Source organism: Doryrhamphus excisus, chromosome 15, assembly GCF_030265055.1.
Source record: "Doryrhamphus excisus isolate RoL2022-K1 chromosome 15, RoL_Dexc_1.0, whole genome shotgun sequence".
Classification (NCBI taxonomy): Eukaryota; Metazoa; Chordata; class Actinopteri; order Syngnathiformes; family Syngnathidae; genus Doryrhamphus; species Doryrhamphus excisus.
The window spans coordinates 1,851,063-1,878,368 of record NC_080480.1 but is presented as its reverse complement, the minus strand read 5'-3'; the positions used below and the strand labels follow the sequence as shown (position 1 = coordinate 1,878,368).

At 40.1% G+C, this 27,306-nt stretch overlaps 2 protein-coding genes across 10 annotated transcripts in view; one reads left to right on the top strand and one right to left on the bottom strand.

Moving 5' to 3' along the window:
* Positions 1 to 1,513: 1,513 nt before the first annotated feature.
* Positions 1,514 to 9,610, top strand: LOC131102737 (retinoic acid-induced protein 3). Of its 3 annotated transcripts, none has more exons than XM_058048244.1 (4): positions 1,514 to 1,660; positions 4,652 to 5,774; positions 7,095 to 7,150; positions 7,299 to 9,610. In XM_058048244.1, exons 2-4 carry the CDS (start codon positions 4,682 to 4,684, stop codon positions 7,386 to 7,388), a joined length of 1,239 nt encoding a protein of 412 aa, XP_057904227.1. In that variant the 5' UTR covers positions 1,514 to 1,660; positions 4,652 to 4,681; the 3' UTR covers positions 7,389 to 9,610. The 3 variants fall into 3 exon arrangements, with proteins under 3 accessions (XP_057904227.1, XP_057904228.1, XP_057904226.1); XM_058048245.1 differs by lacking the exon at positions 1,514 to 1,660 and adding an exon at positions 3,378 to 3,447; XM_058048243.1 differs by lacking the exon at positions 1,514 to 1,660 and adding an exon at positions 3,543 to 4,050 and having other exon boundaries at positions 7,299 to 9,609.
* A 1,733-nt stretch (positions 9,611 to 11,343) lies between these two features.
* The window catches only part of LOC131102734 (RNA binding protein fox-1 homolog 2-like), a 37,886-nt gene continuing 21,923 nt past the window's right edge, over positions 11,344 to 27,306 (bottom strand). For 3 of the 7 annotated variants that reach the window (XM_058048235.1, XM_058048238.1, XM_058048240.1), the window contains 7 exons: positions 19,102 to 19,189; positions 18,821 to 18,877; positions 18,371 to 18,524; positions 15,983 to 16,025; positions 13,120 to 13,220; positions 12,943 to 13,018; positions 11,344 to 12,759 (listed from right to left, as the gene is read on the bottom strand). In XM_058048235.1, the coding sequence (XP_057904218.1) occupies positions 12,715 to 12,759; positions 12,943 to 13,018; positions 13,120 to 13,220; positions 15,983 to 16,025; positions 18,371 to 18,524; positions 18,821 to 18,877; positions 19,102 to 19,189 (564 nt within the window). In that variant the 3' untranslated portion in view covers positions 11,344 to 12,714. Of the gene's footprint in view, positions 12,760 to 12,942; positions 13,019 to 13,119; positions 13,221 to 15,505; positions 15,549 to 15,982; positions 16,026 to 18,370; positions 18,525 to 18,820; positions 18,878 to 19,101; positions 19,190 to 27,306 lie in introns of all 7 variants that reach the window. The other 4 variants (XM_058048236.1, XM_058048237.1, XM_058048241.1 and 1 more) reach the window with 4 other exon arrangements.

The window sequence follows — 27,306 nt, the reverse complement described above, 5'->3', positions numbered from 1 at the left end:
TATCTTTTTTCCTCATCTATCATATCATCACTACAATATTAAATAAACTCCATCCAACCATTTTCTATGCCGCTTATCCTATACTCACATTCATACCTATGGACAATTTGGAGTCGCTAATTAACCTAGCATGTTTTTTGGAATGTGGGAGGAAACCGGAGTACCCGGAGAAAACCCACGCATGCACGGGGAGAACATGCAAACTCCACACAGAAATGATCGAGGGTGGGGAAAGACTAAATAAGAAGCCAAAAAGTTACCACTTCCACACAAAATAGGAGGAGAACTCATTCATTAATTCATTCATTTTCTACCACTTATCCTCACAAGGGTTGCGGGGGGAGGACGGGGGGTGCTGGAGCCTATCCCAGCTGTCTTCTTGGGGCGAGAGGCGGGGTACAACCCGGACTGGTGGCCAGCCAATCACAGGGCGTATATAGACAAACAACCATTCACACTCACATTCATACCTATGGACAATTTGGAGTCGCTAATTAACCTAGCATGTTTTTGGAATGTGGGAGGAAACCGGAGTACCCGGAGAAAACCCACGCATGCACAGGGAGAACATGCAAACTCCACACAGAGATGGCCGAGTGTGGAATTGAACCCTGGTCTCCTAGCTGTGAGGTCTGCGCGCTAACCACTCGACCACCGTGCCGCCCACCTTTTAAACAGAGCCTTTACATTCCTATTGTGCAATCTCATCAATGTAATTACTGACACCTAGTGACCAATGTAGAATAGGCTCCAGCACCCCCCGCGACCCTCGTGAGGAAAAGCGGTAGAAAATGAATGAATGAATGAATGAAGTATGACGAGATGCACATTGTATACTGTTACGTATAAATAGAAGCCTAGTCTGCGTCATGTCTTTTCACCGTCTCGGTAATTAAGTGTAATTAATCACAAAAACAACATCAAAACGATGTTCCCCCCCCCCCACATTCCGTTACTATGGTTACATTCCTTTTCAAAATAAAGCTCCGGCATCTGGCAGGAAGTCTGAACTCGACTAAAATAAAAAGACACAAAATAGCGCATTAAAAATAAACGCTGTAAATCATTTCCTGAGCTTTGAGAGATTTATAAATAACTACGCGAACATGACAGTTTAGCTACACCATTTATGCCGGAGAGAGAGTGCTGGGATGGAAGCAAACACACCCCATAATATTCCTACTTGTCCGGACCTGAGCTGAGCTGAGGCCTTACGTACGGGCGTGTACAAAAGACGTCAGCGCTCTCCTTTCTCCGCACGAAAAGGCCCCCCGAGGCTCATTTCATCACATGGCCATTGTTTTTATGATTAAACAGGAACTGTTGCGGACCCCATTCGCAACGGCAAACTCTTGCCCGTGGAATTCCAGTTATCAGAAATTCAAATTCCTGTGGGGGAAAAGAAGCCTGAGTGTAACCCCCCCCCAGCCCCACCCCCTCCACGTGAGCGTTCGAGCCCCACCTATACCCGAGAGAGTCAGGATGCAGGTTTCTCTTCTATTGCCCAACCAGTAGAGATTCCAGGTGACAAGTCTCCACTCCCAGCAGCTCCCACACTTTGCATCCTGCTAAGGACACATGTTCCGTGTAAGAGAACACGCCAGGCGGGCAATTCACGCATCAACAACGTGTTTGCTGCGAAAGTCGACTTTAAAACAACGTAAGTGTCACAACTTTTGCTATTTCTGCATCGTAGAAAAGTTGCATGCAAACGATAACGATGCTCCGTTTTGACTGAGATGGGCAAAAGAGATATTAAAGTAGCATTATGTTGTTAGTGCAGGAGATATTTTGAATATTTTGCCCTTTTCATGTTAAAGTACATTCAATATAATAATAATATAATATTATACATAATAACAGTGATCATGCATTTACTTTTCATCATTCAATTTAAAGCAGTGATTCTCAACTGGCAAAATGTCTGTGCTATTCACTTGCCACTCCACTGTGTTCATCGCGCAGGTGCTTAACACGCCATCTGCCCGACACACAGCTGCAGATACCTGCTGGTTTAAAAATAAATAATAGTAAAATAATAGTAATAATAATTTATTATATAATATTAATATTAATATAATATTAAATCCACTGTGGAGACTCCGTAATCAGAAAAAAGCAGAAAGAAAAAAAATTAACAATAGTTAAATATTAATATTATACATTAAATATTAATATTATATTAATATTTATATATTAATATTTAATTAAATTTAATATTTAATTAAATTTAATATTTAATATATAATATTAGTATTTAACTATTGTTAAATTATTAATATTTAACAATTGTAGATAATTAATATTAATATTAATATTGGCAATTAAATATTAAATAGTTAACTTTAATATTAAATTAACATTAAATTAAATTAAATAAATATTAAATAGTTAACTTTTGAATATTTGATAAAATTATAAAAAACAATAATCTTTCTTACAAAATGTCTTTAAATATAATTAATAATTTAAAAATAAGTAAAAATGTTTTTTTGCATTTACTGGCATACTTTGTAATAATAATCTTTAATAAAATAATCAAAACGTCAATCTTGCCGTTTTCACCGTTCCAGCTCACAATAATAATCAATCAATAACGTTTGAGAAGCTTTTTTTCTTCCCACAATTTGGGTCTCCGCATGTCACCGATATATGATGGCGGTTGCCGCAGCCAAGCTGGTTGAGAACCACCGACTTAAAGCAGTTCCCTGAAACTTCACGTCCCTTCTCTAACGTGTAACATTTGACAGTTCGTCAGTAATATCGCATCAGCGACGATGCAAATAAGTGTCACATTAAAATGTGACACTCGGAACAAAGGCTGTGTTGTGAGCTGAGAGGAAGCGATGGGTTTCCAATCAGGGCCGAACATCTGAACATCTCTCCTCTGTCTGTGTGTGAATTCATCCATCTTGTCTGGATACTCGCTTTACAGTGCAGTTTCTTTTCCGTTCTCGCTTGTTGTGACATGTTTATGTCCTCCCCCCCCTCGTCTGCTGCCTTTCTGGGAACTGTCAAACCCTCCCTCAACAATGTCAGGACTGTGTTACACGACATGAACAAAAGCAATACAATACAAGCACAGTGGAAGCAATTGAATACGCCGCTGTCCACCATTTTTGTTCCGGTTGTGGCATGCCCGTGTCCTCTACCTCCACACGTGCTTCCATTAGTCACCGTCTACAAACACAGAACAGATTTTTAACTTCCAGCACTGTCAAAACAGTCCCCGCTCATAAAAAAAACAACTGATAATAATAATCATAAATGATGATGGAAGTGATGTCACCGCCCTGATGCTAACCTAACATGAATGTTTGATACCTTTGATACCTTTGTGACATGGTATGTATAAAATTAGTTGTACATTCGATGCACAAAGACTGAAGATTGAAAGATACCTTATCTTATACCTTATGAAGATTGAAATGATTGTAACAGAAGCTGGTATGTAACGATTATAATTTACTGGTACTGTTACTTATCCCGGAACCTTTCTCAGCTGACTTTGTGCGAGAGGAAGGTTGCACCCTGGACTGGTCTCGTTTATTTAGAAACGGAATATTTACATAAAACATAGAAAACTTGTTTAAAAGCTTCGAAATACGTGTTTTTTTATACATACCACCCATATAGTCACTTTTACACTTTTACCAAATACAGTACACATAATTAAAGTAAATATGCAGCATAAATATGTATCCGACGTTAACAGCAGGATAGTTCCTTGTTTGTATTTGTACTTCCGGTTTCTAGTGACGCGCGGATTGATCCTGAAATAGCGATACCCGCCTTTACCAGACCTTTATGCACTAAAATTGATTCTCAAAATACACTGTCTACACTTTGATACTTTAGGTTATGAATATTAACAGCAACACAGTCGTATTTTTAAGTTTTTCCCCCCGATCTTCATGTAAATATTATGAGGTTGGTGGGAACTACTTTTTCTTCAGCCTGCGCGTGAGACACTGATTAGTCAAGTGTGTTGATTGAAACAATGGCGGAAACAATGGCGGATGGTAAACGGAGTCATATAATTCGTCAAATGTGAGTTTGTCGTCATTGTTACAGTCGTGATAATATATATTAATGGTTTTATTATTTGACTTTTGTTACGTGAAAGACAATTTTTACATATTTTATGCGTTGTTTGTCCTCTCGTTCGATTTTATATTAGCTTGGCTATACAGTACCTTCTTCATGGTATTTGAAATACACTACTTTACAAAAAATTTACTAGAGATATTAAATGTACTTGTACTAAGTGTCGTTATCACAGGTAGCAGATACCAGCTTGAATACCAGCCGAATGGAAATCTGTGTTTTTTTTTTTGTAGTGGCTTGTACAATATGGCGGCTATTGTGTCGTCAATGTAACATTACTGATACCTAGTGGCCAGTGTAGAGTACTACATTCTTTGAAAGAGTTTTAAATGCCTTATATTTGTATTATACTACTTCAATAAGGTATTTTATGCTTGAAAATGCTTAATTTAGGCAAAACTATGTAACATTTGCTTATAAAAATGCATTTAAAAAAACATTAGGCCATATGGAACCACAAAACAGCATGATTAATTAATGACTATATTTTGAAGTGTATCCTGTTTATACTGTGATTAAGGGAAATTAATGTTGTTCATTCCAGGTTGAAAAAGTACAAAATCTTGGGAGCAGAATGAGTCTATCCGTTTTCCCAAAGGAGCCCAAGTTGGCGTTCCCCGTCCTCCTCTTCTACGCCCCCCTCCCAGGTTTATGTCACTCAACACCAGAAAAGAATACCACTAACTACACCGCCAAGGTTGCTACAGGCTGCGGAGCAGGCCTCAATGTTCTCTACAGGTACCTGTGTGACCGCAAAGCGGCATGGGGCATCGTGCTGGAGGCCCTGGCCGCCTCTGGCTTCCTCTTCAGTCTCCTCCTCCTGCTGGGCCTCCTTATCTGGTCTCTGTGGAACTACATCTCCGTCCGGCACCAGCGTAGCCACATCGGAAGCACGGTGGCCTGCATGTCCATGTTCCTGTTGGCCACAGCCGGCATCTTCGCTACCACCTTCTCCTTCATCATCAGCCTGAGCCGTGAGACGTGCCCCACCAGGATCTTCCTATTCGGGGTCTTCTTCTCGCTGGCCTTCTCCTGCCTGCTGGCTCGATGCCTCGCTCTGCTGGGCTTCGCCGCCGCTCGAGGATGGGGAGAGGCCGGCATGGCGGTGGGGCTCTTCATCGTTCAGGTGATCATCGCCTCGGAGTGGCTGATCCTGGTCCTGGTGAGGGATGGGATGCCCTGTATGTACAGACAAGAGGAGTTTGTCATGCTGCAGATCTACGTCTTGTGCCTCCTGGCCATCAGCTTGATCCTCTCGGCGCACTTCCTGTGCCGCTCCTGCTTCACGTACAGCTACAACTACGCCGGCGCCACGCACCAGCAGAGCCGGCAACAGGCCGTGCTCCTCTTCATCACGCTGTCGCTCTCCGCCGGCATCTGGGTGGCGTGGATCACGATGCTCATCAGGGGGAACGCTCAGTTGGAACGCCGGCCGCAATGGGACGACCCGGTGCTCGCCCTGGCCTTGGTCGCCAACGGCTGGGTGTTGCTGATGGGACACGGCTTGTCGCAGATGGCCTTCCTCTGCAGGGGGGAGGCCAAGTCGAAGGAGATACCTCTGAGCTTCGCCGGCTGGACCAGCCCCGGTGTGGACATCCCGGACCCGAACAGCCCCAAGGAGGGAAAAGAGAACGGGAGCTTCGAGAACGAGGCGGAGAGCAGAAGAGGTGAGATGAAAGTTTGAGCCACCAAACATGAACATGAAGAGTTCACTTGCAAAAACACGTACAGTATCTTTGAAATATATATATATATATATTTTTTTTATTATTTTTTTTAAGGCAACTGCTGACTTTAAAGGAATTATTGGAATTAATGCATGTCAAAAATCTATTATTTTAAAATATATATATATATATATATATATATATGTATATTAAAAATAATTTTAAAATAAGTAACGAAAAATATAACAATCATAATGATCTATTAAAGAATAATATTAAATTGTGTGTGTATATCATTTAAAAATAATAATAGTAATAAAATAATAATAATAATTTATTATATAATGCATGTCAAAAATATATTGTTTTAAAATATATATATTAAAAAATAATGTAAAAATAAGTAACCAAAAATATAACAATTATAATAATCTATTAAAGAATAATATTAAATTATGTGTGTATATAATTTAAAAATAATAAATAATAGTAATAAAATAACAATAATTTATTATATAATGCATATCAAAAATATATTGTTTTAAAAAAAATATATATATTAAAAAATAATTTAAAAATAAGTAACCAAAAATATAAAAATCATAATAATCTATTAAAGAATAATGTTAAATTGTGTGTGTATATAATTTAAAAAATAATCAATAATAGTAATAAAATAATAATTTATTATATAATATTAATATCCACTGTGGAGACTCCGTAATCAGAAAAAAGCAGTACGAAAGAGACAAAATAATTTAAAAATAGTGAACATATTAACTTTTGAATATTTAATGCAATTATAAGAAACAATAATCTTTCTTACTAAATGTATTTATTTTTTCTTTAAATATAATTAATCATTTATAAAATAAATACAAATATTTTTGTTTGTATTTACTTACTTTTTAATATTAATCGTTAATAAAATAATCAAAATGACAATCTTGCTAAATATATTTACTTTCTAAAATAATAAAAATAAACTATTTAAATATTTGGTTTTTATTTGTACATTTTAATTAGTGACATGTAAATAAAAAAGAAAATGGCCATTTTTCAATGTGTCATCATCCTGTACGAAGAGGACATCCTCCGTTGACATGGTCTCGTAGTTTCAGGGTAACCCCAACTCTAATGTCCTCCATGGCGACAGCAACGTTGGTGCCCCTGATGGCAGCTTGAGAAAATAAAGAAACCATAACACATAATACATAAACCATAATACCATAATGAGATGTTAACCTTATCAATACCCAAGCATCAAGGAACTTGCCTGCCGAGTCACTCTTGAGTCAAGTCGCGTGTTTCTCCCTCCAGGCAGGCGGGCGGAGCCATCGCTACAATCGCCGTATGAATCCGAATTCTCCATGACGGTGAGTCATAAAGCTTTAGGATGAAGGTTCTCTCGTCTACCTCAATGCTGTGACCTTTGTTTATGACTCCATCATATCACCTGGGAATTGCACTGGGGTTTTATATACTGTATGTATGTGTGTGTGTGCGTGGGTGTGTGTGTTGCAGGAAATTGACCCCAGTAAAGATTACAGCATTCCTCGCCCTCAGACCACCAACTTCGGAGAACCATATGATGATTATTATGGACCCTTTTGAAACACGAGCACCAGAAACTCAAGTTTGATATACAGTTGATGTAAATAATGTGGCATTTGGCAACGGAAAGCAGTTCAAAGTCTTACGTAGGGACAAAAATATTGCTATAAAAATCTCATTTAGGACAAACGCCACTCAAAATGGAAGGAAGAAGTCGTCTTCCAGTCAACAAAGCAAGTCAAAGACATGGAAGATTAGTTACGGTCTGAGACCACTCACTCACTCACGGTGCAACAAAAATAAATGTGGAACACACAATGTAACTGCATCACACGTATTACAAGGGTTTTGGAAACATACAAAACGAGATAAGAATTCAGAACCCGCAAGGCATGCTGGGTAGCATCCTGTCACGGTGTGGTACACTTACATTTTGTGTTATGTGTGATGCACTGTGAGTGAGTTATGTTGGTTTGTGAAGTGAATAATGGTGTCTATTAGGGACAGCCGATGTCAGTTTTTTGCCAAAAAAAAACGATATGCCGATATCGTCCAACTCTCAATTTCCGATATTGTTCGCTAGCGATACGTGTAGCATGACATAGCTCCCGTGGTAGAATCAACACGTGTTGAATACAGCATTTTTTTTAAATATCAAAAAAAAAAAATCAAATACCGATATCAAACAATATCAAATTTTTATGCTAATATCGGGACGATAATTGTAGGACATCCCCAAGTGTCTGTCAAGCAAGATTCCCCACAAAAAAATATGTAATATCTACTAATAATTGGGGATCCACTGTATATAAAGTGTGTAATAGTGCTCGTTTTGTTTTGAAGTCGCTCAGGTAAAATAATCTTGTAAGTACTTGTATTTTTCGGGGACGTCTTGACGGGGGCGTCAATTTAAAGTGGGGTCCCCAACTACCAACCACCAGGCCGTCGAAAATATTAATGCGCAATGACAAAATAACAATTAGAAAATAAGACACTTTCATAAATAACTAGATTAAATTTTCTGTAAATACTATTTTTTTAATTAAAAAAATTACTCATATTATGACTAATATTCCCCCTCTACGCTACTAAAATGCCATGTTTATTTTTGTAAAATTATGACTTTTTGGGTTGTAATATTATGTATTCATTTTTTTTTCAAACTATTTCAACTTGTGACGACTAATTTAAAAAAAAACAACTTGTTTTTCATTTTATAATAATGCAACTTTAGGCTTATAAAATGCCATTTTACTTATTCCTTGCATTACAAGCAATATAATGTAAAATATGTGCGTTAAGGGTATTAAATGAAATTGAAGTTTATACAGTATATTCATATTTGGTGTAGTACTGTATTCATTGCAGCGCCTTTTGTCCTGTACTTCCACTTCCGGCCACTGGGTGGCAGTGTTGGCAAGTCCGCCAGAGTAACGCTAGCATCTCCTCAGAGATTTTTTCGATTTTTGGACTCACGGACAATGTTTGGGGAGCACTGCTTTTAAAAGTTCGACTACCCCCCCTCCCACGGTGACCTACGTGGGGGCGTGTATTGGTGGGTATTGGAGTCCAATCAGCAATAAACTACACGGTTTGAGCTAGAACGGCTAACCCATGTCAGCTATTTTAGGACATAAAAGAAGCCCGAGGTGATGGAGGAGGTGTGAAACCGTCAATCAGAAGGTGACAAAACTGCTTAGCGGAGACCACAATGGACGGAAGAGCAAAAGCTGGAGGGGCAGACAAGGAAGATGGAATATGTAAGTCTAGCGTCATCACGGATAACGTCTTTAGGATTAACTTCCGGTACTGGTCCACAGCCTCTGCTGGCGGGCTGCTTTATTTAAAATGTAGCGTGTAACGCCCATATAAGGAAGCCCGGCTTGCTGTGACGTCACAGATAAAGAAAAACGATCGTTCAGTCACCCCAAAAAAGGTTGTTTTACAAATATTTCTACTTTATTGTAAATTTTATTCTCGTTATAAATGACTTTATTACAAGCTAATTCAACTTATTTTGTCATTCTTATGACTTCAAAAAATATTCTTCTAATATTAAATATTCCGTTATGCTACAATGTGTATGGAAACGTATTTTGGAGTCCAAAAAGTTATAGTAGCAGTTATTTGTTTCACGTAATATTTTGAAATTCTTTGTAAAAAAATAATCTTTGTCTTATAATTCAACAAAATATTTCAACGTCTTGTAGTTTTGCTTCTTTTAATTGACCTCCATTAATATTTGTACTTTGTTCCTGTAATGTAACTTTGTACCAATCATATTTTCCAAAAATGTAAATTGTTTCTTTGCTTTTTTTAAAAAATATTTTAACATTATATTACTAAAGGTTTTTTTTTCTTGTGAACAACTTCTTTGCTTAATATTTCAGACAGCATTTATTTTTAATTTTTTATCTAAATTTTTAAGTTTGATGTATCACTTCAAAAATAACATCTTTTATCTTCTATATCTATTTATCTTTATATTTTTAAATTTATTATTGTACGGTTTTATTTTCCTTGTTAAATGACATTTTAAAGCCGTTTGTCCCAATGACGTGTGTATTGAAGTGTAGTGAAGCAAAGCAACCACCAGGGGTCACTGTTCCCACACCAATAGTAGCCTGCATCAGCTAGAAAAGCATCAAACCTCTTTAGCTGGTAGTCATCTCATCGCCCAAATAAGTTGCTGGTGATTTCTTGCTTGCTTTCCCTGCTTTTGTCACACCGCCATTGCAAATAGGTCAATTCATTAGGTCCCATTGCCCCCCCCCCGCCCCCATCAAACAATTCAGTTTCTCCCTTCCAGTCAGAGATCATTGCTATCTAATTGTCAATCGTGCTCTCATGCATTAGCGCAATTAGCCGCCATGCAAGGCTTCCCGCCACTTCCGACACATTTGCAGCCATTAGCACCACACGTGATTAAATTATTACTCCCCCCCCCCTTCCCAAGTGGAAGGAGACCAGCCGTATTAATCGTGCGAGACCGCGGTCGCCATACATCATCCTTAAGTCACGTAGGGGAAACGTTGACAAACGTGATTTATGCTCGTAATCTAAAGATTGCGGCATCCGCATGAAAAACGAGAGCGGGCGTTCCGTTCCCATCGCCGGAGCAGGAATCAGTCATCTCCACAGAAGGGTATAAAAACCAAACAGTTTATTATATACATATAATAATAATAATAATAATGATGGAGAATAAACAGAAGGCAGATACAAGGATGGCAAAAGAATCCGTTACATAGCCAAAAGGAAAAGCAGCTCCGACAGAAATAAGAGGCCAACATGCAATTCACACTTCATCCAGGCCGCGCTGGGGTTCGGGGGGGGGGGGGGGGGGGGGGGTCAGAGTTCACAGAGGACGAGTAGCGACCCGGCTGTGGGCTACTTTGGCGTCTGTCGTCTTAAACGTCAAAGAAGAAAGAAGCGTAGGAGTCGGAAACCGTATCGTTATGTTTTTCGCCGACAGGCAAAAAAGTTAGTGTCCCACAGTGGGCCGGACTCATCGCTGTTATTTTCATTACAAAAGGAAACCCACAAGGGTGTGGGGGGGGGGGGGGGGGGGTGCGTGGGAGGTGGAAATCCCAAATTAAACTTCCAACATATCTGATATGACTGCTGATTACCATGACGACCTCAGAGGCACACAACAGAGATAAACCCAGTTATTAAATCAGCTCTCGCCCGGATACTTCCACTTTATTTTTTTTAAAAAGAACTTCACTCCCTCGCCATTCTTGTCACCTCCTATCAAGGGAATGGTTGCTCCCTCCCCATCCTCCAGCACAAAAGATTTAAAGTCATGCACAAAGGAAAAGCTCTCCGACGTCCGCCCCGTCTCTCACATAAGCATGCATAGCAACACTTGCGGTAATACTTGAAGTAAAAAAAAAAAGTGAAAAAAAAAAAAAAAGAGTGCACCAAAATACTCCAAAGACTTACTGCACACGCGTCACAATCATACAAAACATCCTCACAGGCTCCGTCGTCCATGAGCCCCCCCCCCCCCCCCCCCCCCCCATCCTAATATTCATGCCTTCTTCCTCCCATCCCAATCGGAACGTCCCTCATGACTCCCGACTGCAGCAAAACCGAAAACCAACGAACCAACAAACAACCCACGTGCGCATTCCGGCATACCTTGCGGGTGCCGCGAACAAAAAAAAAAAATCATGCGTCCCGGGGTTTTGTTGGCAGGTTTCCAAAAAGGGCCGACCACCGTGGAAATGTGTCTGACACCAGCATCTAGAAAAATACGGCTTCAACGCAGAGATTATTATTATTCATTTTTTTTTTTTTTTTTTACAAATAAAAACAAGCAGTTGAGCACAGACAAAAAGTTCATGGAGTCTAAAAGTGTGCTTCCTTGGGAAAAAACAATCTTTGGAACCAAAAGGCAAAGAGCAATAATAATAACATGGGGAGTATATACTGAGGTGTGGAATACATAACAAGACTTGCCAGGCCTCCTTCAAAAAAAAAAAAGTACTACAAAAATGACTACTGTGTCCAGAAAATACTGACAAATAAAGAAAATTCCAAAATATCGGATCGAATGCACGTGCCTGCAATCCAGCGGAGTTGGGATCCAGAATGCAGTTCCTGACTTTCCTATGTGGTCTCCGTCAGCCTCACAAGGGACGCCGCCGTGTTGTGTCCAAGTGGATGCTTCCGTTGCGTCCGTTGTGTTTTTTTTAGTGTTGCTGTGGCAAAGGCGAACTGAAGCGGACATCAAATTATGGCAACAAAAACAAGATCGACATAAAACTGAGGTAATGTAGAAGAAAAAAATTTTTTCCCATTTTTTTTTTTTTTTTTAACGTAACGTTCCTTGCACCCGTGGGAATCCCAGCATAACTTGAGGGTTTCATGCCATTCATTGTTTTTGGTGTGACTGGGACAATTAGTGGTTCCTGTCAGTCAGAAGCTCCCATGTTTCCGTGCCGTCTTTAAAAAAAAAAAAAAAAAAAAAAAATTCCTACTTTTTTTTTTTTTTTATACAGAGATGAAAGTGAGGTTCATGAATGCACCACAGTGCCAAACTGTCTTGGGGGACACCGTGGGAGTGGAGTGGATTTACTAAGGATTTGGACTTTGTAGTGTAGGAAGATCAAGCAGGAACGGGTCTCTCTCTTTCCTAGCGGATCCAATAGTGTTCCTAAAAAGTTAGCGTTGACAAAACGTGCCACGTCACACGACACAAAGAGTTGCTGATGTGGCAATAAAAAGAAAAGGGGGGGGGTGTTGGGGGGGTTGTCACTGCAGTCAGACAGCAAAGAGATGGAAAGGGTGCGTCTGCCAAAAAATGAGCTTTAAAAAAAAAAAAAGGCTTCCGGAGAGATGTGAAAATTCCTTGGATCTTGGGATGTGGTTTGTGGCTTTAGTATGGAGCGAACCTACTGTATCCCGCCCGGTATAAACTGGCCTGGAAGACACACAAGACACACGACACCGCCATGTAACAGCGTTCCGAATTTTCCAGGACAGTTAGAACCCCAACTAGGTCCTAAATCCTAAACAGGAAATGGCTAAGGCACGGCGTTGGCTAGCATTGTGACAACAAACCAGTAGAAAAGCATCAATTTGGCTCATGTACGGCTTTTCTCACCATGGCTCCCACTCCGTAGGCGGCAGCCGCTGGGGCTAAAGCGTGGTAAGGATCGGCCGTGTAAACCCGCCCGTAACTGGAAGCACAAAAATCCAAAAGGATTTGGGATTCAGCGTGCGTCGACGACCCACACACACGATATTTCTTTTAGGGGTGATATCTCAGTGGCGTCCTCACCTGTCACTGTATGCGGCAGCTGCGGCGGTTGCTCCGGTTACGGCCGCAGGCTGAGCGTAGCGATAAGCGGCGGCGGCTGCGGCGGCAGCGGGATAGCCCCCCTAGGGAGACACACATGTACATACGTAGAGAGCATGACTAACTCCCAAGGTCTCCCGGGTTGAAGGACTACTATGTGACATATGTAAGACGGTATTATGTTATATCCTATATTGCTTTCCAGACGCTTATATATGTAGCGTATTAGTCTCTAAGTTAGGATATGACCAGAAAATACACACAAAAAAAACCCCCATGCAATTATGCGGTGGTATTTAGTGGCTTTGACGCACTGAATGGAATGGAACCCTAATCAATTCCGTTGCTAATACGCTAAATAAAGTGAAAAGGTTCATAAGGACGTCCCAAGATTCCTATTAATACTATGGCTGTCAAACCATTACCATTTTTAATCGGATTAATTACCGCTTTTGATTTAATCGTGATTCATCACTGTGATTTGTGTCAAAAAAATTGCTAATTTTTACCGTACTTTATGAATTATATAAACTATTATATACAGTAATCACTTGTTTATTGTATATATACCGTATTTTCCGGACTATAAATCGCACTTTTTTTCATAGGTTTTCTGTTTGTTTACTTTTTGTGTAGCTGAATAAGCATTGTGTTAGCATATCTTACACGTATTAGCATGTTCTCTATTCTTTTATTATTGTTAGAACTTGCCTTCCAATAGACGTAATGTCTGTTTTGGTCAAGTAGTAAAATAAATTACCCGCAAAAAAGTGCGACTTATGTATTAATTAGCCTAATTAACCTAATTAGCATTTTTAGCCTTGTGCAACTTATACTCCGCAGCGCCCTATAGTCCAGAAAATACGGTAATTGGTTCTAGATCGGACTGTGAAAAGATAAGTTACAGCATTTCATTTACAACCTTCCAAAATGCCGGTTTTAACATGATTAGAGCCCTCTATACATAAAATAGCATCCCTATATCACATTTATATTCCAATATACTAGACATATAAGCCATGTAAGACATAAATAAGACTTTCGCTTGGGTGTGTTGCTGTAAATGTTATGGTGGCGCAGACAGGAAGTGACGTCTTGGTGCGGGTTACGACTTATTTTTACCTGCTGTGATATCATTCAAACCTGCTATTAATCTGCTATGTTATGTAAATACATTTTTTGACACTGATCACAGGAGGACGGAGAATCGAACCTGCAACCTTGAGGTTGGAAGATCTACCACTCTACCACGTGAGCCATGCTACAGTACACTACAGTTCCCATGATGCTTTGAGTGCGGAAGCAGACGGTCGGTCCGAACTAGACTCTATCACATATTGTCATGCAGCGACGGTGTTTTGATCGGACAAATCTTAAGTAACTTTGATCAAACGTGGAAAGAACTCCATAAAGAGCCTTTCAATTCTCATTGACAGTGGCGATGCCATGGCCGACATCGGTACTGTACGCTTATGGATGCTCCCAAGTCACTCGAAAAATGTTAACGAAATTAGATAATTTAATTAGCGCTTTTATTTTGGTGTTATTTTTGACAGCCCTAGTGAATACGATACATCTTTGATAAAGAACATTTGTTATCATTGTCGTGTGGATTCAGTGGACAGAGCAAAGAAAACAAGAGGGGGGGGGGGGAGACTTGGAAAAAGGATCACACACACACACACACACGCACACACACACAGTCCTATGCCGACACTAAAAACCGACTCTGCATGCGTGACCCAAATCAAGACCCCAAAGCTATTTCGTAACGTTCGTTGAAGCTACCGGGACCAGAAAGGCACGGCGCACCACAGCCAGAGCAACCTCGGTGGTGAAGAAGATTTGGGTTATTGACGGGACAGCAAGGCCTCGTGGGTGAGTGGAAAGGAGCGGAAAGGAGGACAGGGTGGACTTGTTAGCTTGTCCAACATGCAGCTAGCTTTCACATGCTTCAGCAACCATCAGAAAGAGACCGTGTTCTCCATTTTAACTTGAGGCCCTCGTGAGCGCGGGTGGGGCGCACCCTGCCGTGAACGTCACCTCCTATTTCATAGGAAGGACACAAAATGTTTGCATTGAATTTTTTTTTTTTTTTTTAATTTTGACAAAAAGAGATCAGGCTCTTTTTTTTTTTTTTTTTTTTACAAATCAACGCAATTTAGTAGTTTAGTAAAGAAACAAAGCCCCTCCCACAATCAAAATAGTGCATATTTCAGTGAGTTAGTAAAAAAAAAAAAGCACAATTATAAGCAGTGGAACATCTAGACACGTTCCAGACCAGATCAGAAGGTGACTGCAAGGTCGTAGGAGGGGAGTAGAGGAAAGCAAATGCACACTCGTGGGTTTGGTGTTCAGTTGTCCCTACCTGAGGCAACCTGGGACTAATGACTGAGTCCTGAAACACTAGTCTATAGAGAGAACAGAAACAGCTCTTGTCAAGCCGGAATCACACGCGCACACTTTTTTTTTTTTTTTTGTTTACACACACACACACACACACACACACCGCTTCATCCGCCCACAGAGCAGCACTAAGTAGCGGTGTTCCCGGCCTCCAGTTCTTTCATTTTATAACCTGATTTGACCCCATCCAGGGGGCCAATTTCAGTATTCCCCACGGATGTAACCCCCCCAAAAAAAAATGTTTAAAATGAGTTAGGAGTGGGATCGTGTCCACCGAGTAACGCAGGCAGCTCTGTGTTGCGAATGACAGGACCAACATGCTGAATCACACCCAGGAGGGAAAGAGCAGGAGGAAGCTGTGAGGGTGGGAGGGAGGGGGGATAAGGGGGGAGGAGGGGGGGGGGCAGAGCGTGTGCTGGTGGGAGGTGAGGTTACTTACATATAAGTCTGCAGCGCCGTAAAACCCATCCTGATACACCACACTGAGAGAGAGGCAGAACACGGGGAGACAGAGGAGGCGTGTGGAGAGAAGATGGAGGGGTGCAAAAAACGAGAGTGGTGCACAATCCCAAAAAACCATGGTGGATGAGAGAGGGAGAGAGAGAGGGAGAGAGAGGGAGAGAGAGAGAGAGTTATTTCACACCCATGCAGCATGCAGAAGGACTTAAACTTTCATTTACAAAACGCAATTTGTAGACCTGAACAAGCTGTTGTAATACTCCAGGCCAACAGGGGGCAGCATAGTACTACAAAGATCAGGTGGATTAGTCTAAAGCAGGGGTGTCCAAACGTTTTCAAAGGAAAAAAAACGCATATTTATTTTTATTTTTAAATGTTAAAAATATTTCAACTTTAATTTTTCCCAAATATAATCTTTGTACATTTTTTTTCCTATGAAAATGGCTTTAATGCCAGAATATTTTGACCTTTTTACCATAATATATTATAAATTTTCCCCAACCTAATTTTTCAATTTTTTATTTTGTTTCCTAGTAATATTGCCATAATATTTTTACATAACCTAAATTTTTCTGCAACAAATAAATAAAAACTTAAAACTGATTTGTTGTATGTCATGTTATGACTTTATTTTCTATTAAAATGGTTTTTTCTTATATATAAAGAAAAAAAACATTTTAATAGAAAATAAATAGTCATTTATTTATTTTCTATTAAAATGTTTTTCTTATAGAAAATAAATAGTCATTTATTTTCTATTAAAATGGTTTTTTCTTATATATAAAGAAAAAAACCATTTTAATAGAAAATAAATAGTCATTTATTTATTTTCTATTAAAATGGTTTTTTTCTTATAGAAAATAAATAGTCATTATTTATTTTCTATTAAAATGGTTTTTTTCTTATATATAAAGAAAAAAACCATTTTAATAGAAAATAGTCATAACATGACATACAACAAATCAGTTTTAATTTTTTATTAATATTTTATTAATTTTATTAATTTATTTGTTGCTGAAAAATTTAGGTTATGTAAAAATATGGCAATATTACTAGGAAACAAAAAAATAAAAAATTGAAAAATTAGGTTGGGGAAAATTTATAATATATTATGGTATTATGGTAAAGAAAAAAAAACATTTTAATAGAAAATATAGTCATTTATTTATTTTCTATTAAAATGTTTTTTTCTTATATATAAAGAAAAAAACATTTTAATAGAAAATAAAGTCATACAACAAACAACAAATCAGTTGTAATTTTATATATATATATATCCATATACATACACACACATATACATATTTAATATTAAAATATAATATATTTCAACGATTTCAACATGCTAATAAAATGACGTTATTTTCTCTCATATTATCACAATTTTATTCTCGTAACTGTATTCCTTTTTCCTCATTATATTTGCTTTTAATATTTTCAATGTATGAATAATTGAAAAACTTATGTTAAAAACTTAAAATTATTGTAATTATTGTAGCGCTTTGCTTTTTTCTTCTTAAAATAATGTAATGCAAATGGCCCCGGGCTGCACTTTGGACACCCCTGTTCTAAAGCCACCGTATGAGCAGCAACTGAATAACGTCCGCGAGTGAATAAAACGCCATTTCCTGGTGATGAACATCTATTGATGTTGATCTATCTAAGTCAGCATCTCCAGAACATGGTGGAACAAAGTTATGAGATTGAGCTTGTTCAGGTGTTTACAAATTGCCCTTTTATAAGCTCCAACCAAGACATTGGAGACATAATAATAATGCATAACAACTCATGGGACCGGTAGTTTACACACACACGGAAAACGGAAACAAAATTGCGGTTCAATTGTCGCCTCGCTGTAACAAATTGAAGGCCACCTTGAAGAGCATTTTAAGAGAAAATGATGTCTGAGTGGTTTGGAAGTGACGATGGAGGATATTTCCATCTTGTTTAACTCAACAAAAATGTTATGTTAAGCAGCCAGTTGTGCTGTGATTGCTATATGTGAGGCATCGCAGCACAGGAACATGCGGGGTGCGCGTCATGTGGGGGGTTGGGGGGCGGTAAAGGTGAATTAGTAGCAAACGCTTGTGCGTGATTGGCTGCATGTGGCCCGTGTGTGTGTGTTCATGCAAATGCACTGATGGCAGTATCCGTGTTTATTCTATTCAAGCCAAATCTCTGACTGCTAGCTGCTGGGCCAACTGACACTGATTTCCTAGTGGGGGGGTGTTTGTGCATCTGCATGAGCACAGCGGTGTTGAACAAACACCTGAGCAAACTTAATTCGGGGAAACGATTGTGCGGCTCGAGTGGGCGGCTAAAAAAAAAAAAACCTGCGAGGTCGACAACTTTTGCGTGTAATTCTCACCCGGGGTACGCGGGGATGGCGGGCTGAGGGACAGCCGCTCGCACGGCGCTGTAGACGGGGCGCCCCCGCCCCCGGAGGTGGGCGCCGCGGAATGCGGCCGCCGCTGCCGCCGTCGTTGCTGCAGCCGCCGCTGAAGGGTAGGGAAACCCTGGGACTGGAGAGATAGGAAAAGATGATGTATAGCGATGCAGGGAGGGGGGACGGGTGATAGGGGGGGGGTATATAAATACACAGGGCACATTAGCCTCGGGTGAAACAGAGAAGGGAAGAGTTCTACTATTGCCGTTAGTGTTTCAGTGGGGGGGGGGACAAGTGCTAAGCAAGCAGTGCATTAATATCAAATTGAGACCGGAAGGTGTGTATGGCGGGGGGGGCGGGAATAGAGAATGAGTACTGAGGTTCTCCGTGTGCCTCGAGGGAGGAGGAGAAGGGGGGGCGATGGCGCCTTACCTGCATAGAGCTCGGGTCCGTACACAGCCCCAACCATTGGGCTCAATTTCCACCCTGCTGAAAATGACAGTGGGGAGGAGGGCAGACAGTGAGGCAAGTAGATGAGGAGGAGGAGTTTATGAAGAGCGTAGTAAGACACCAAAAAAAAAAAAAAAGACTACAAGCGTTGCGGATTTGTAGCTGAGCCGGTGACGCAGACGACAAAAACTAGTTTGTTTGGATTACGAGACGGGCAAAGAAGGCAAGCGCCTCCGTGATTAGTGAGTCAAAGCGGTTGTTACCGTAAGGCAGCGTGCTCAGCGCCTCTCCGTTAGGGTAGGGGCTGACCATTTTCTTGTTAGTCATCACCCTGGCGGTGGCGTTATTCACCTGGCAATGGAAGGACACACAGTCAAAGCTGGAGACACAAATGATTCGGAATCGGACACTCAAGTTGGGATCAAATGCACATTTCTGTGTGTGTGATAAAGATGGGGACAGCGGCGGTGGCGGGGGATAATCGTCATGCAATTAAGAGCAAGGATATGATGATAGGAGGGCCGCCATTGGCTACACTGACTACACGGACATTTTCCGCACGCATTAACGCACGCTGCTAGATATTTCAGCCTAATAAGGAGGCTCCACAATCCAAGATGGCTGATTATCTCTAGCTTCAAAGCCTACCCTAATTTATCCTCATCTGCCTTTGATGGGCTTCAAGAGCGGAGAATCCGGCTCCTAAATCCATCCGTGCCGCAATCTTGGGATTTATGACCTTTAAGCAAAACGGAGGGGTAAGAGTGTGTGCGCCTGACAAAGATCGAGAAACGGGAGATCTTGCGTGCTCCCATTTAGAGACCATTAATGGGCTGGACCGCCATCCATATTTGCCTCCCTAACTGAGTCATGTTCTTTATCTGGCCGGCTTCATTCACATGGAAATGAGGTTTGCCTCGTATTTCCCTCATTGGAAAACGACAAGGTCAGTGGCAAATGATTCAATTAGCTTAGCTTGGCTTGGCTAGCTTGGCTAATGCGAGTGCTGTAGGCGTTTTGAGTGGCGTAAACGCATTAATGCGGAACGTTTTCAATCAGTGCAAACTTCCGTACAAGTTGAGATGTTTTATGATGGCGACGAAGAGTTATTGGGTATCATAGTACAGCAATCCCTCGCTTTGTGGTTGAATACGGCTTATGATTAGCATTTTTAGCATTTTCAAGTATAACAATACATACATATCTTCTTGTATTCTACACTGGACACTAGGTGTCAGTAATGTTACTGTAACATTAATTTAGGTGCAATAATCCCTAACAACTGCCATAACCCACAGCGAGCTAAAGCTCAATCGTGAACCCCCAACGTCCCTTCCTGTCCGACCAACCAGTCAGCGAAACACACTTAAAATCTTATTTATGTCTTAAATGGCTTATTTTCTCTTTTTATGTATACTATATTGCATAATACAAGTGTGTGAAGGTGACCATAGGGGTGTTATGTCATGTCTGGAGGTCTCTAATGTTAAAACCTGCAATTAGAAGGTTGTAAATACATTTTCTATGCTTCAAATACATATTAATAAATAGTGTCTTGTTTGAATACGGACTATAGGTGACTTTAGGGGTGTTATTTTATGTCTACAGGGCTCTAATAATGTTAAATCCTATATTTAGAAGATCACAAACAAATTTGCTAAGCTCCAAGTACAAAAATATTTAATCATAAATACGAAATCCTACATCACGGATATTCCTACCAATTAACCGCGATAAACGAGGGATTACTGTACATCATCTACATCTGCGTAGAATGTAGCCGTGTTTGTTTCATGTGCAATCCATGAAATTGGCTAAAGTGACAGGAAGACATGCAAATCAACAGAGACCAAAAATGGAAGGGAAATCTGAAAATGTTAAAGGTTAATTAAACATTCAAACTTTCCCGTCCTCCTTCCAAGTCCAGCCTGATCAACACACCCGGACAAAATAAAAAACAAAAATCACAATTCCATATTAAACCAAATTTGTGGGGTTTACACACCTCAAATAAAAAAAAACAAACGATAACAAGGGAGAGTAAAAGGGGGTGCAAAAACATTTGTTTTACAAAATCAATAATCATATGACACAGAAATTACACGCAGCCAAATATGGGCGCATCACATGACCAAGAGTGAGTAATAAACCAAAAAATTATATATATATAGATATATAGATTACAAAATAAAGAAATAAATCAGCCAATCAGCAAGCGTCGGATGCAGCATAGAGACCAATCAAAACAATCGCAGCACTCCCACAACAAATACATGAGACAAAAATGGAAACGGGTGAGTTAAGTGGAAAGGATGCAGGTGAGAAGTAGAGACGGAGCCAGTCCATACACAAAAAATCGGAACAAAATGAGGGAGGGGGGGGAAAAAAAAGATAATATTGACATAAATAACACAAAAAAAAACATGTTTCAATTCAAATATATACATGAAGGTGCATCATTCAAATAAGCCATTAGATTTGGTGACCATTCTCCTCAAAATCTCATGGTGGGTTGAGAAACAGAGCACCAAAAGGATGGATGGTATAGAGAGCGAGAGATGACACCGAGAACCATAGAAAGAGAGAGAGCAATCCTCATTCCCAAAAAGGAGAGAAATCAAATGACATGGGACACTGTGCCAGGCAAGAGAACTGTGTGTCACAAACTAAGACCAGTACACTACGACTACCACTACAACTACTAATACACAGACAATTCACTACAAAGAAAACCAAACCAAAAAAAAACAAAACAAAAAAAACACAAAATGTCAGCGCCAGAGAGACCCCAAAAAACAGCAACGAGGGATGCGGGTGGTGATTTGATTAGGGAGCACGAGACGACTTCAGATTTCATTTAAGAGGATTCTTCCTCGTTGGATCATCGTTAGTCGAGACGTTTTTTGGAGAAATGCAATCATGACAGAATTTTTATGTAATATACAGTAATCCCTCGTTGCGATTTCACTCTCGGGTTTTTTAAAAATAATAAATAAATCATGCTGTTTCATGGTTCGAATATGACCTGTTATTAAAAAAAAATTGCATATATAATCAAATTTGACATATTTTTAGCCTAAAGTAAACATTTCCAAGCATAAAAATTGCTAACTAAAACTAATGTACTAATATAAATAATTCAGAAGACGATGATACGCAATATTCTGGTGATGCTTGGTGAGACACACAAGCACCAGACTTCATCTCCGCAACAACAAGGCTTTTATTGCAGGTTTGAATGACCTCACAACAGATCCAATACTCCCTAACACTGTTAACACGAGCTAAAACTCAACTCTGAACCCTCGATGTCACTTCCTGTCCGTCCCTTACTTAGCTCCTCTGGAACCGAAACACATTTACAGCGACACACAAGAGTACGGGTCTTGATGTCTACTAAATTGGTAGTATAAAGGTGACGATTATTATTATTATTTCATATCTAGAGGGCTCAAATCATGTTAAGAAATGTATTTTAGAAGGTGTTCTATGCTCTAACTGTAAAAATATTCCATGTATCAATAAAGAGTCAAGAAAAAAATTCACTTATAGTCTGCCAATTAACCGCAATAAATGAGGGATTACTGTATATTGCAAAAGGTATTACTAGAATAATACAGTAATGCAAAAATAAAAATATATTTATTCTTAATTTACTGTATGCAGCATGCTCCATGAAATCGGGACAAGTTGTTTCCAGAGCATCCCAATGTCATGTTGGCATCGGGTAAACAAACAAAGCCTTCCTTATGCATATGGAGGTTAGAAATGTCAGCGTTTTAACATGTGTCAAACTTACGAGCGTGTAAAAAAAATGCAGGCAGGCCACTAAATGGAAGAAATTGGGGGTCGGCATTCGCTGAAAGAAAATCGTACGCAGCAGTGATTTTTATTCATAAAGAGAATGGATACTTCATACACTGATGGATCACTTAGCGGGAGAGACTGTGGAGAGCCGTGTCTTTGGACAGAGGAGGGTGATTACATTCGATCATTCCCAGTGAGGTGTTAACGGCACGGTGGGGGGGTCGGGCATGTGGAGAAAGTATCGCTGTTACACAATCCAGACGACTGAATGCGGTGTCTTTGTGTGTGTGTGTGTGTGTGCGCCTGCGGTGCCGTGTTGTGACTGTAAAACGATACGTACAACAGCTGTCTAGCATGGAAGGTGTGCTGATGCCCCCCCCCCCCAAAAAAATCATAACAGAACAACAAGAGTGCTATATGCTAGCTCTGTAATTTGACTGTACGTGTTGATAGAAAAAGGCCCGGTTTAAGGGGTGAGGTGGAAAAGGCGATCAGTTCAGTGATAAATGTTTGTACTCAACTTACCATTGCCGCAGAAACAGCGAGTGGTTACCGTGGAGACTGACAACAACACACAGAAGTCGTCAGGGAAACAGAAAAAAAATATAATAAATGAAGGAACAAATAATCGAGGCAACAAAAGAAAGCTAGACGTCATAGCCTCCACCATCCATGTCAAACAAAAACCTGACAGCAGCAGTGTTAGAGCTCAGAAACAATGAGAAGAAGAAGAAGAAGAAAGAGGAAGGAAAGAGAATGGGAGCTCGGGGCATTACAGTGGATCCCCGCATCCGTCGCGATTGGTGACCCGGCAAATTTGCGGATTTTTTTGGGAGAAAACACATCTCATTCAATAGGTAGGAACCAAATATTTGATAATAATAGGGTCCCCATCGGAAGTTGACAGTTTTTATGACTTCGGTGGTCCTTTAAAGGCTAGCTTTGAAAGTCAATCCGGCCTCAATACTTCCAGGAAGTTAATATCACAGGCAAGCGGTGTAGATCATCTAGACGCGGCTTTAAATGTCTGATGAACCAGGCTGAGGGCCACACCAAGTACGATCTGTTCATAAATCAGCTTACATTAGTGGTGCCCTATACGTTTTATACCTGGATTGTGTCACGGGTGAACAATGGCAATTGAAGAGAGAAGGGGAGTGTTCTGGAATCTAATAATAATAATAATAATAATAATAATAACAACAATAGTCACTATTGTGAATGAAAGAACATCGTTAACATCAAGTTAATGGCGGGTTTTGGACATTCGCTGGTGGGTAACCCCCACAAAGAGCGGGGATCTACTGTAATTCCAACAATCAGACTGATGAATGGAGAAAAATAATTCTGCAATTTGTTCATGGAATATGGAGCGCTGGGCCAACTTTGCATGAACCCAAACACTGAAGGTTAATTAAATGATTGGGTCAAATATAGCTAACAGAAGTAAGATTATAAAAGGTACGAATAATAGTTAGTTACGCAATACTTGAAGGGTTATGCAATAAAGAATATATAGTCAACAAATAAAAAAAAGACAACTATAATTAAATATAGTAGCAAAGTAGAGGCAGTCAGCGGAATGGAAAGCAAAAAAAAAAAAAAAAAAAAGACAGTACACCACACAGATAAAGGAAGACAAGGTTGGAAAGGGCTTTCCTTTTTACTCATTTTCTTCCTGGTAAAACACACAGGGATACTCATACTGTACGTCATACTGTACATGTATCCAGTTTCATGATTACGTTTGCGACAAAAAGCCACAAAGGGGTTAGTAATGATTCGGGGTAGGGTATACGTATATGAGGCCAACCAAAAGCCGAAGGCCGAATGTGCCCGACAGTATGTGTCGATGTGGGGTGGGGGGGGGGGGGGTGTTCTCCACACATACCCATGCAATGATGATTACGCTCTCTTCCGAGCCCCCGATGGGATGAAATTACGCATGCAGAGCTACACCATTTGTGACACGCTAGCGCTTGCGTTCAAATGCCCGATTTAAAACTCTGCACTGTGGAGGAGCTGTCACTTCCTGCTATGACGATATCTCACAGTAGGAGCGGCATGACACAAGTTCAAGCCCAACAACGGGAAACGGGAGTATTAAAAAGGCTTTGGGTCTGTAAACGAGTGTAATATAACAATATTATTATATATAATTAATATAATTAGCATTAATATAATAAATATAATAATCACAATAGTTATAATAATAATAATATAATAATTATTATTTTAATTTTTATTATTATTATGTGCTTGTGTCTCTTTTTTCAGGAGCACTTTGTAAACAACAGACCATGTCAAACAACGAAATTGATACAACCATCAAAAGGTTGGCTCAGGCCATGATGCCAGGTTGTATGTTGAGTTTAAATTAAATACTTTTGAAAGATTGGGCGGGCCGTATTCAAACACTTGGCGGGCCGGATGTGGCCCCCGGGCCGTAGTTTGCCCACCCCTGTACTAAGTTCTATGTGAAGTATTTCCATAATGCCTCATATTAACTCACTAGCAAGATCTCAGTGTATAGACTGGTCATATATCTCATCTGGTTTCATATTATCTACATACTGTATTGTGTATAACTCGGGTTGATTTTGTCAATACTTGGTTTGTTTATATTGTTTATTTTTCTATATTGTGTATTTTGTACTGCTTAAATGATCCTGTACTCCCCAATTTCCCCAATGAGGGACGAATAAAGGCATATCTTATCTTATATTAATATTCCGTATTCAACCAGGAAACAGCAATAGGAGACAAGAACAGCTTCCCAATTCAGAGACGTAAAAGAACGTAGTATCTTCTGTTCTCTTTAAAAACATTTAAATGTAAAAAAAAATGGGCAAAGAGTGTGTTGTCTTAAATTGAAGCATTTCAAAGCATGCAGGTAGAATATTTGGAAGCAAGAAACGCGACACCACATGCAACCAAAGTGATTTAGGTGACTTTTTGTTGACTTTGTTGGATGTTCATCCGATTACAGACATAATAGGATCATTAAAAAAAAAAAGTAACGTGGGAGCATAAACAATCACAGAGACGGACGGGCAGTGATGGGCTGAGATGCACTCGCACACGGCGATATGTACCGTAGACAGACAATACAGGGGTGATGGTGATGAGATCAGAGCAGAGAGGCAAGAGAGGGTAAAGTTAGGTGTAATCGGGACACTTACATGAACACATTGGAAGTGTACGGGAAAGTGACTTCTTCAGAGTGCAGAGTTTTATTCCGGACATAGAAGAAGTACAATAGCACTTTAAGGGCAACAATTCTCCATCTATTACAAGTAGGCTATACGTACATTCATGCATGGTGGTTAGATTCACGCTAAGTACTAACAAGTCAGCAGTGATGTTGACTATCTTTATATATAGCTCAACATTGCAACTAAGAATGCAGCTATAGTCAGCCTTACCGCAATGAACAGACAATGACCGTGACCTTCCCAGGTGCAACATTCCATGCTGACCGAAAACCCCATCACCATCACCAAAACTAACAACAAAACAGTTCTAGAATAAACATGCAAGGAGAGAATGCCAACACTGTAATCCGGGCCTCACGTAGGCTAAACACGGTAGCTCAATAGGAAACTAATCATGCACGGTTAGGCTACATCAACTTACTCATGCCAGTGGATGGTATAAGCCTCATTCACACACAACAAACACCCCATATTTACATAAAACCGTTGTAAACAGCACCGATATTCCAGAGCTTGTGAACAACGAGGTCATCCTTTTGCCTGAAAACGTTCTTCAGCAAACTCTGGAATAAGATGCCCAATTAAAAGGAAATGTTTACAACAGCAACACCTGTAAAAAAAAAGAGGAGAACTTCCAGACAAGCGCTGCCTCAAAATAGAAGTGTCCAGCCTTTTGTCCAAAGAAGAATGTGTAAACACAAAACCCAAGATTTGCCCCTGTGCCAGCCTTTTGTTTCTTCAAGCCCATGCACACACCGGACAGACTCTCTCCTTCGGGACTCACGACAGCCCAACACAACTACTACACTTAGGAGCATGCAACAAAACTACTCTCAGATTTAGACTCAACCTTCATGCATTAATTTGGGTAGAAACACCAGCTGAAAAAAAGCAATGCAAGGGACGAGAAAAATGACTCCATCAGTATCCATTCAGCTTGCTGATTGACTGAAGGTGGAGCTGGCGGAGGATGCCGTACCGTTTGGATGCAGGCAGCTATCTTTAAATTCACAAAAACAACAGAAAAACAGGAGTACGGGACTAATAGAAAAAAAAAAACACATCCAGCCAGCATCATCCACCATGCAGGAACTGCACATACTCACTCATTCACACACACACACACACACACACACGGAAACCAACACAGTAAGCCCATGCAGAGCTCTTGTCCTAGAGTGACCTGAGTCAAGAGATCCAAAACAGATAACTCACAGAGAGGGGAAGGCTGCTTTATATCAGCACATGCTTCAGTTACAAATAAAAAGACAAATCCAATAAAATCACATCATAACATAAAATGTCAAGGTATAGCGCTCGGGTAAGAATGAAGGCTCATAAAGTGAACATGCGTTGGTAAATGCTGCGATTCCCGGCATGCTGCTGTTGCACCAGGAGCCACTGGCTTGTCAGAACCACTTAGCTGCAACAATCAGGAGAAGGGGG

Coding starts and splice junctions, on each gene's coding strand:
- LOC131102737 (XM_058048244.1), top strand. CDS start 4,682: ATGAGTCTATCCGTTTTCCCAAAGGAGCCCAAGTTGGCGTTCCCCGTC. Junction 5,775..7,094: donor CGAGGCGGAGAGCAGAAGAG/GTGAGATGAAAG, acceptor TTCTCCCTCCAG/GCAGGCGGGCGGAGCCATCG. Junction 7,151..7,298: donor AATCCGAATTCTCCATGACG/GTGAGTCATAAA, acceptor TGTGTGTTGCAG/GAAATTGACCCCAGTAAAGA.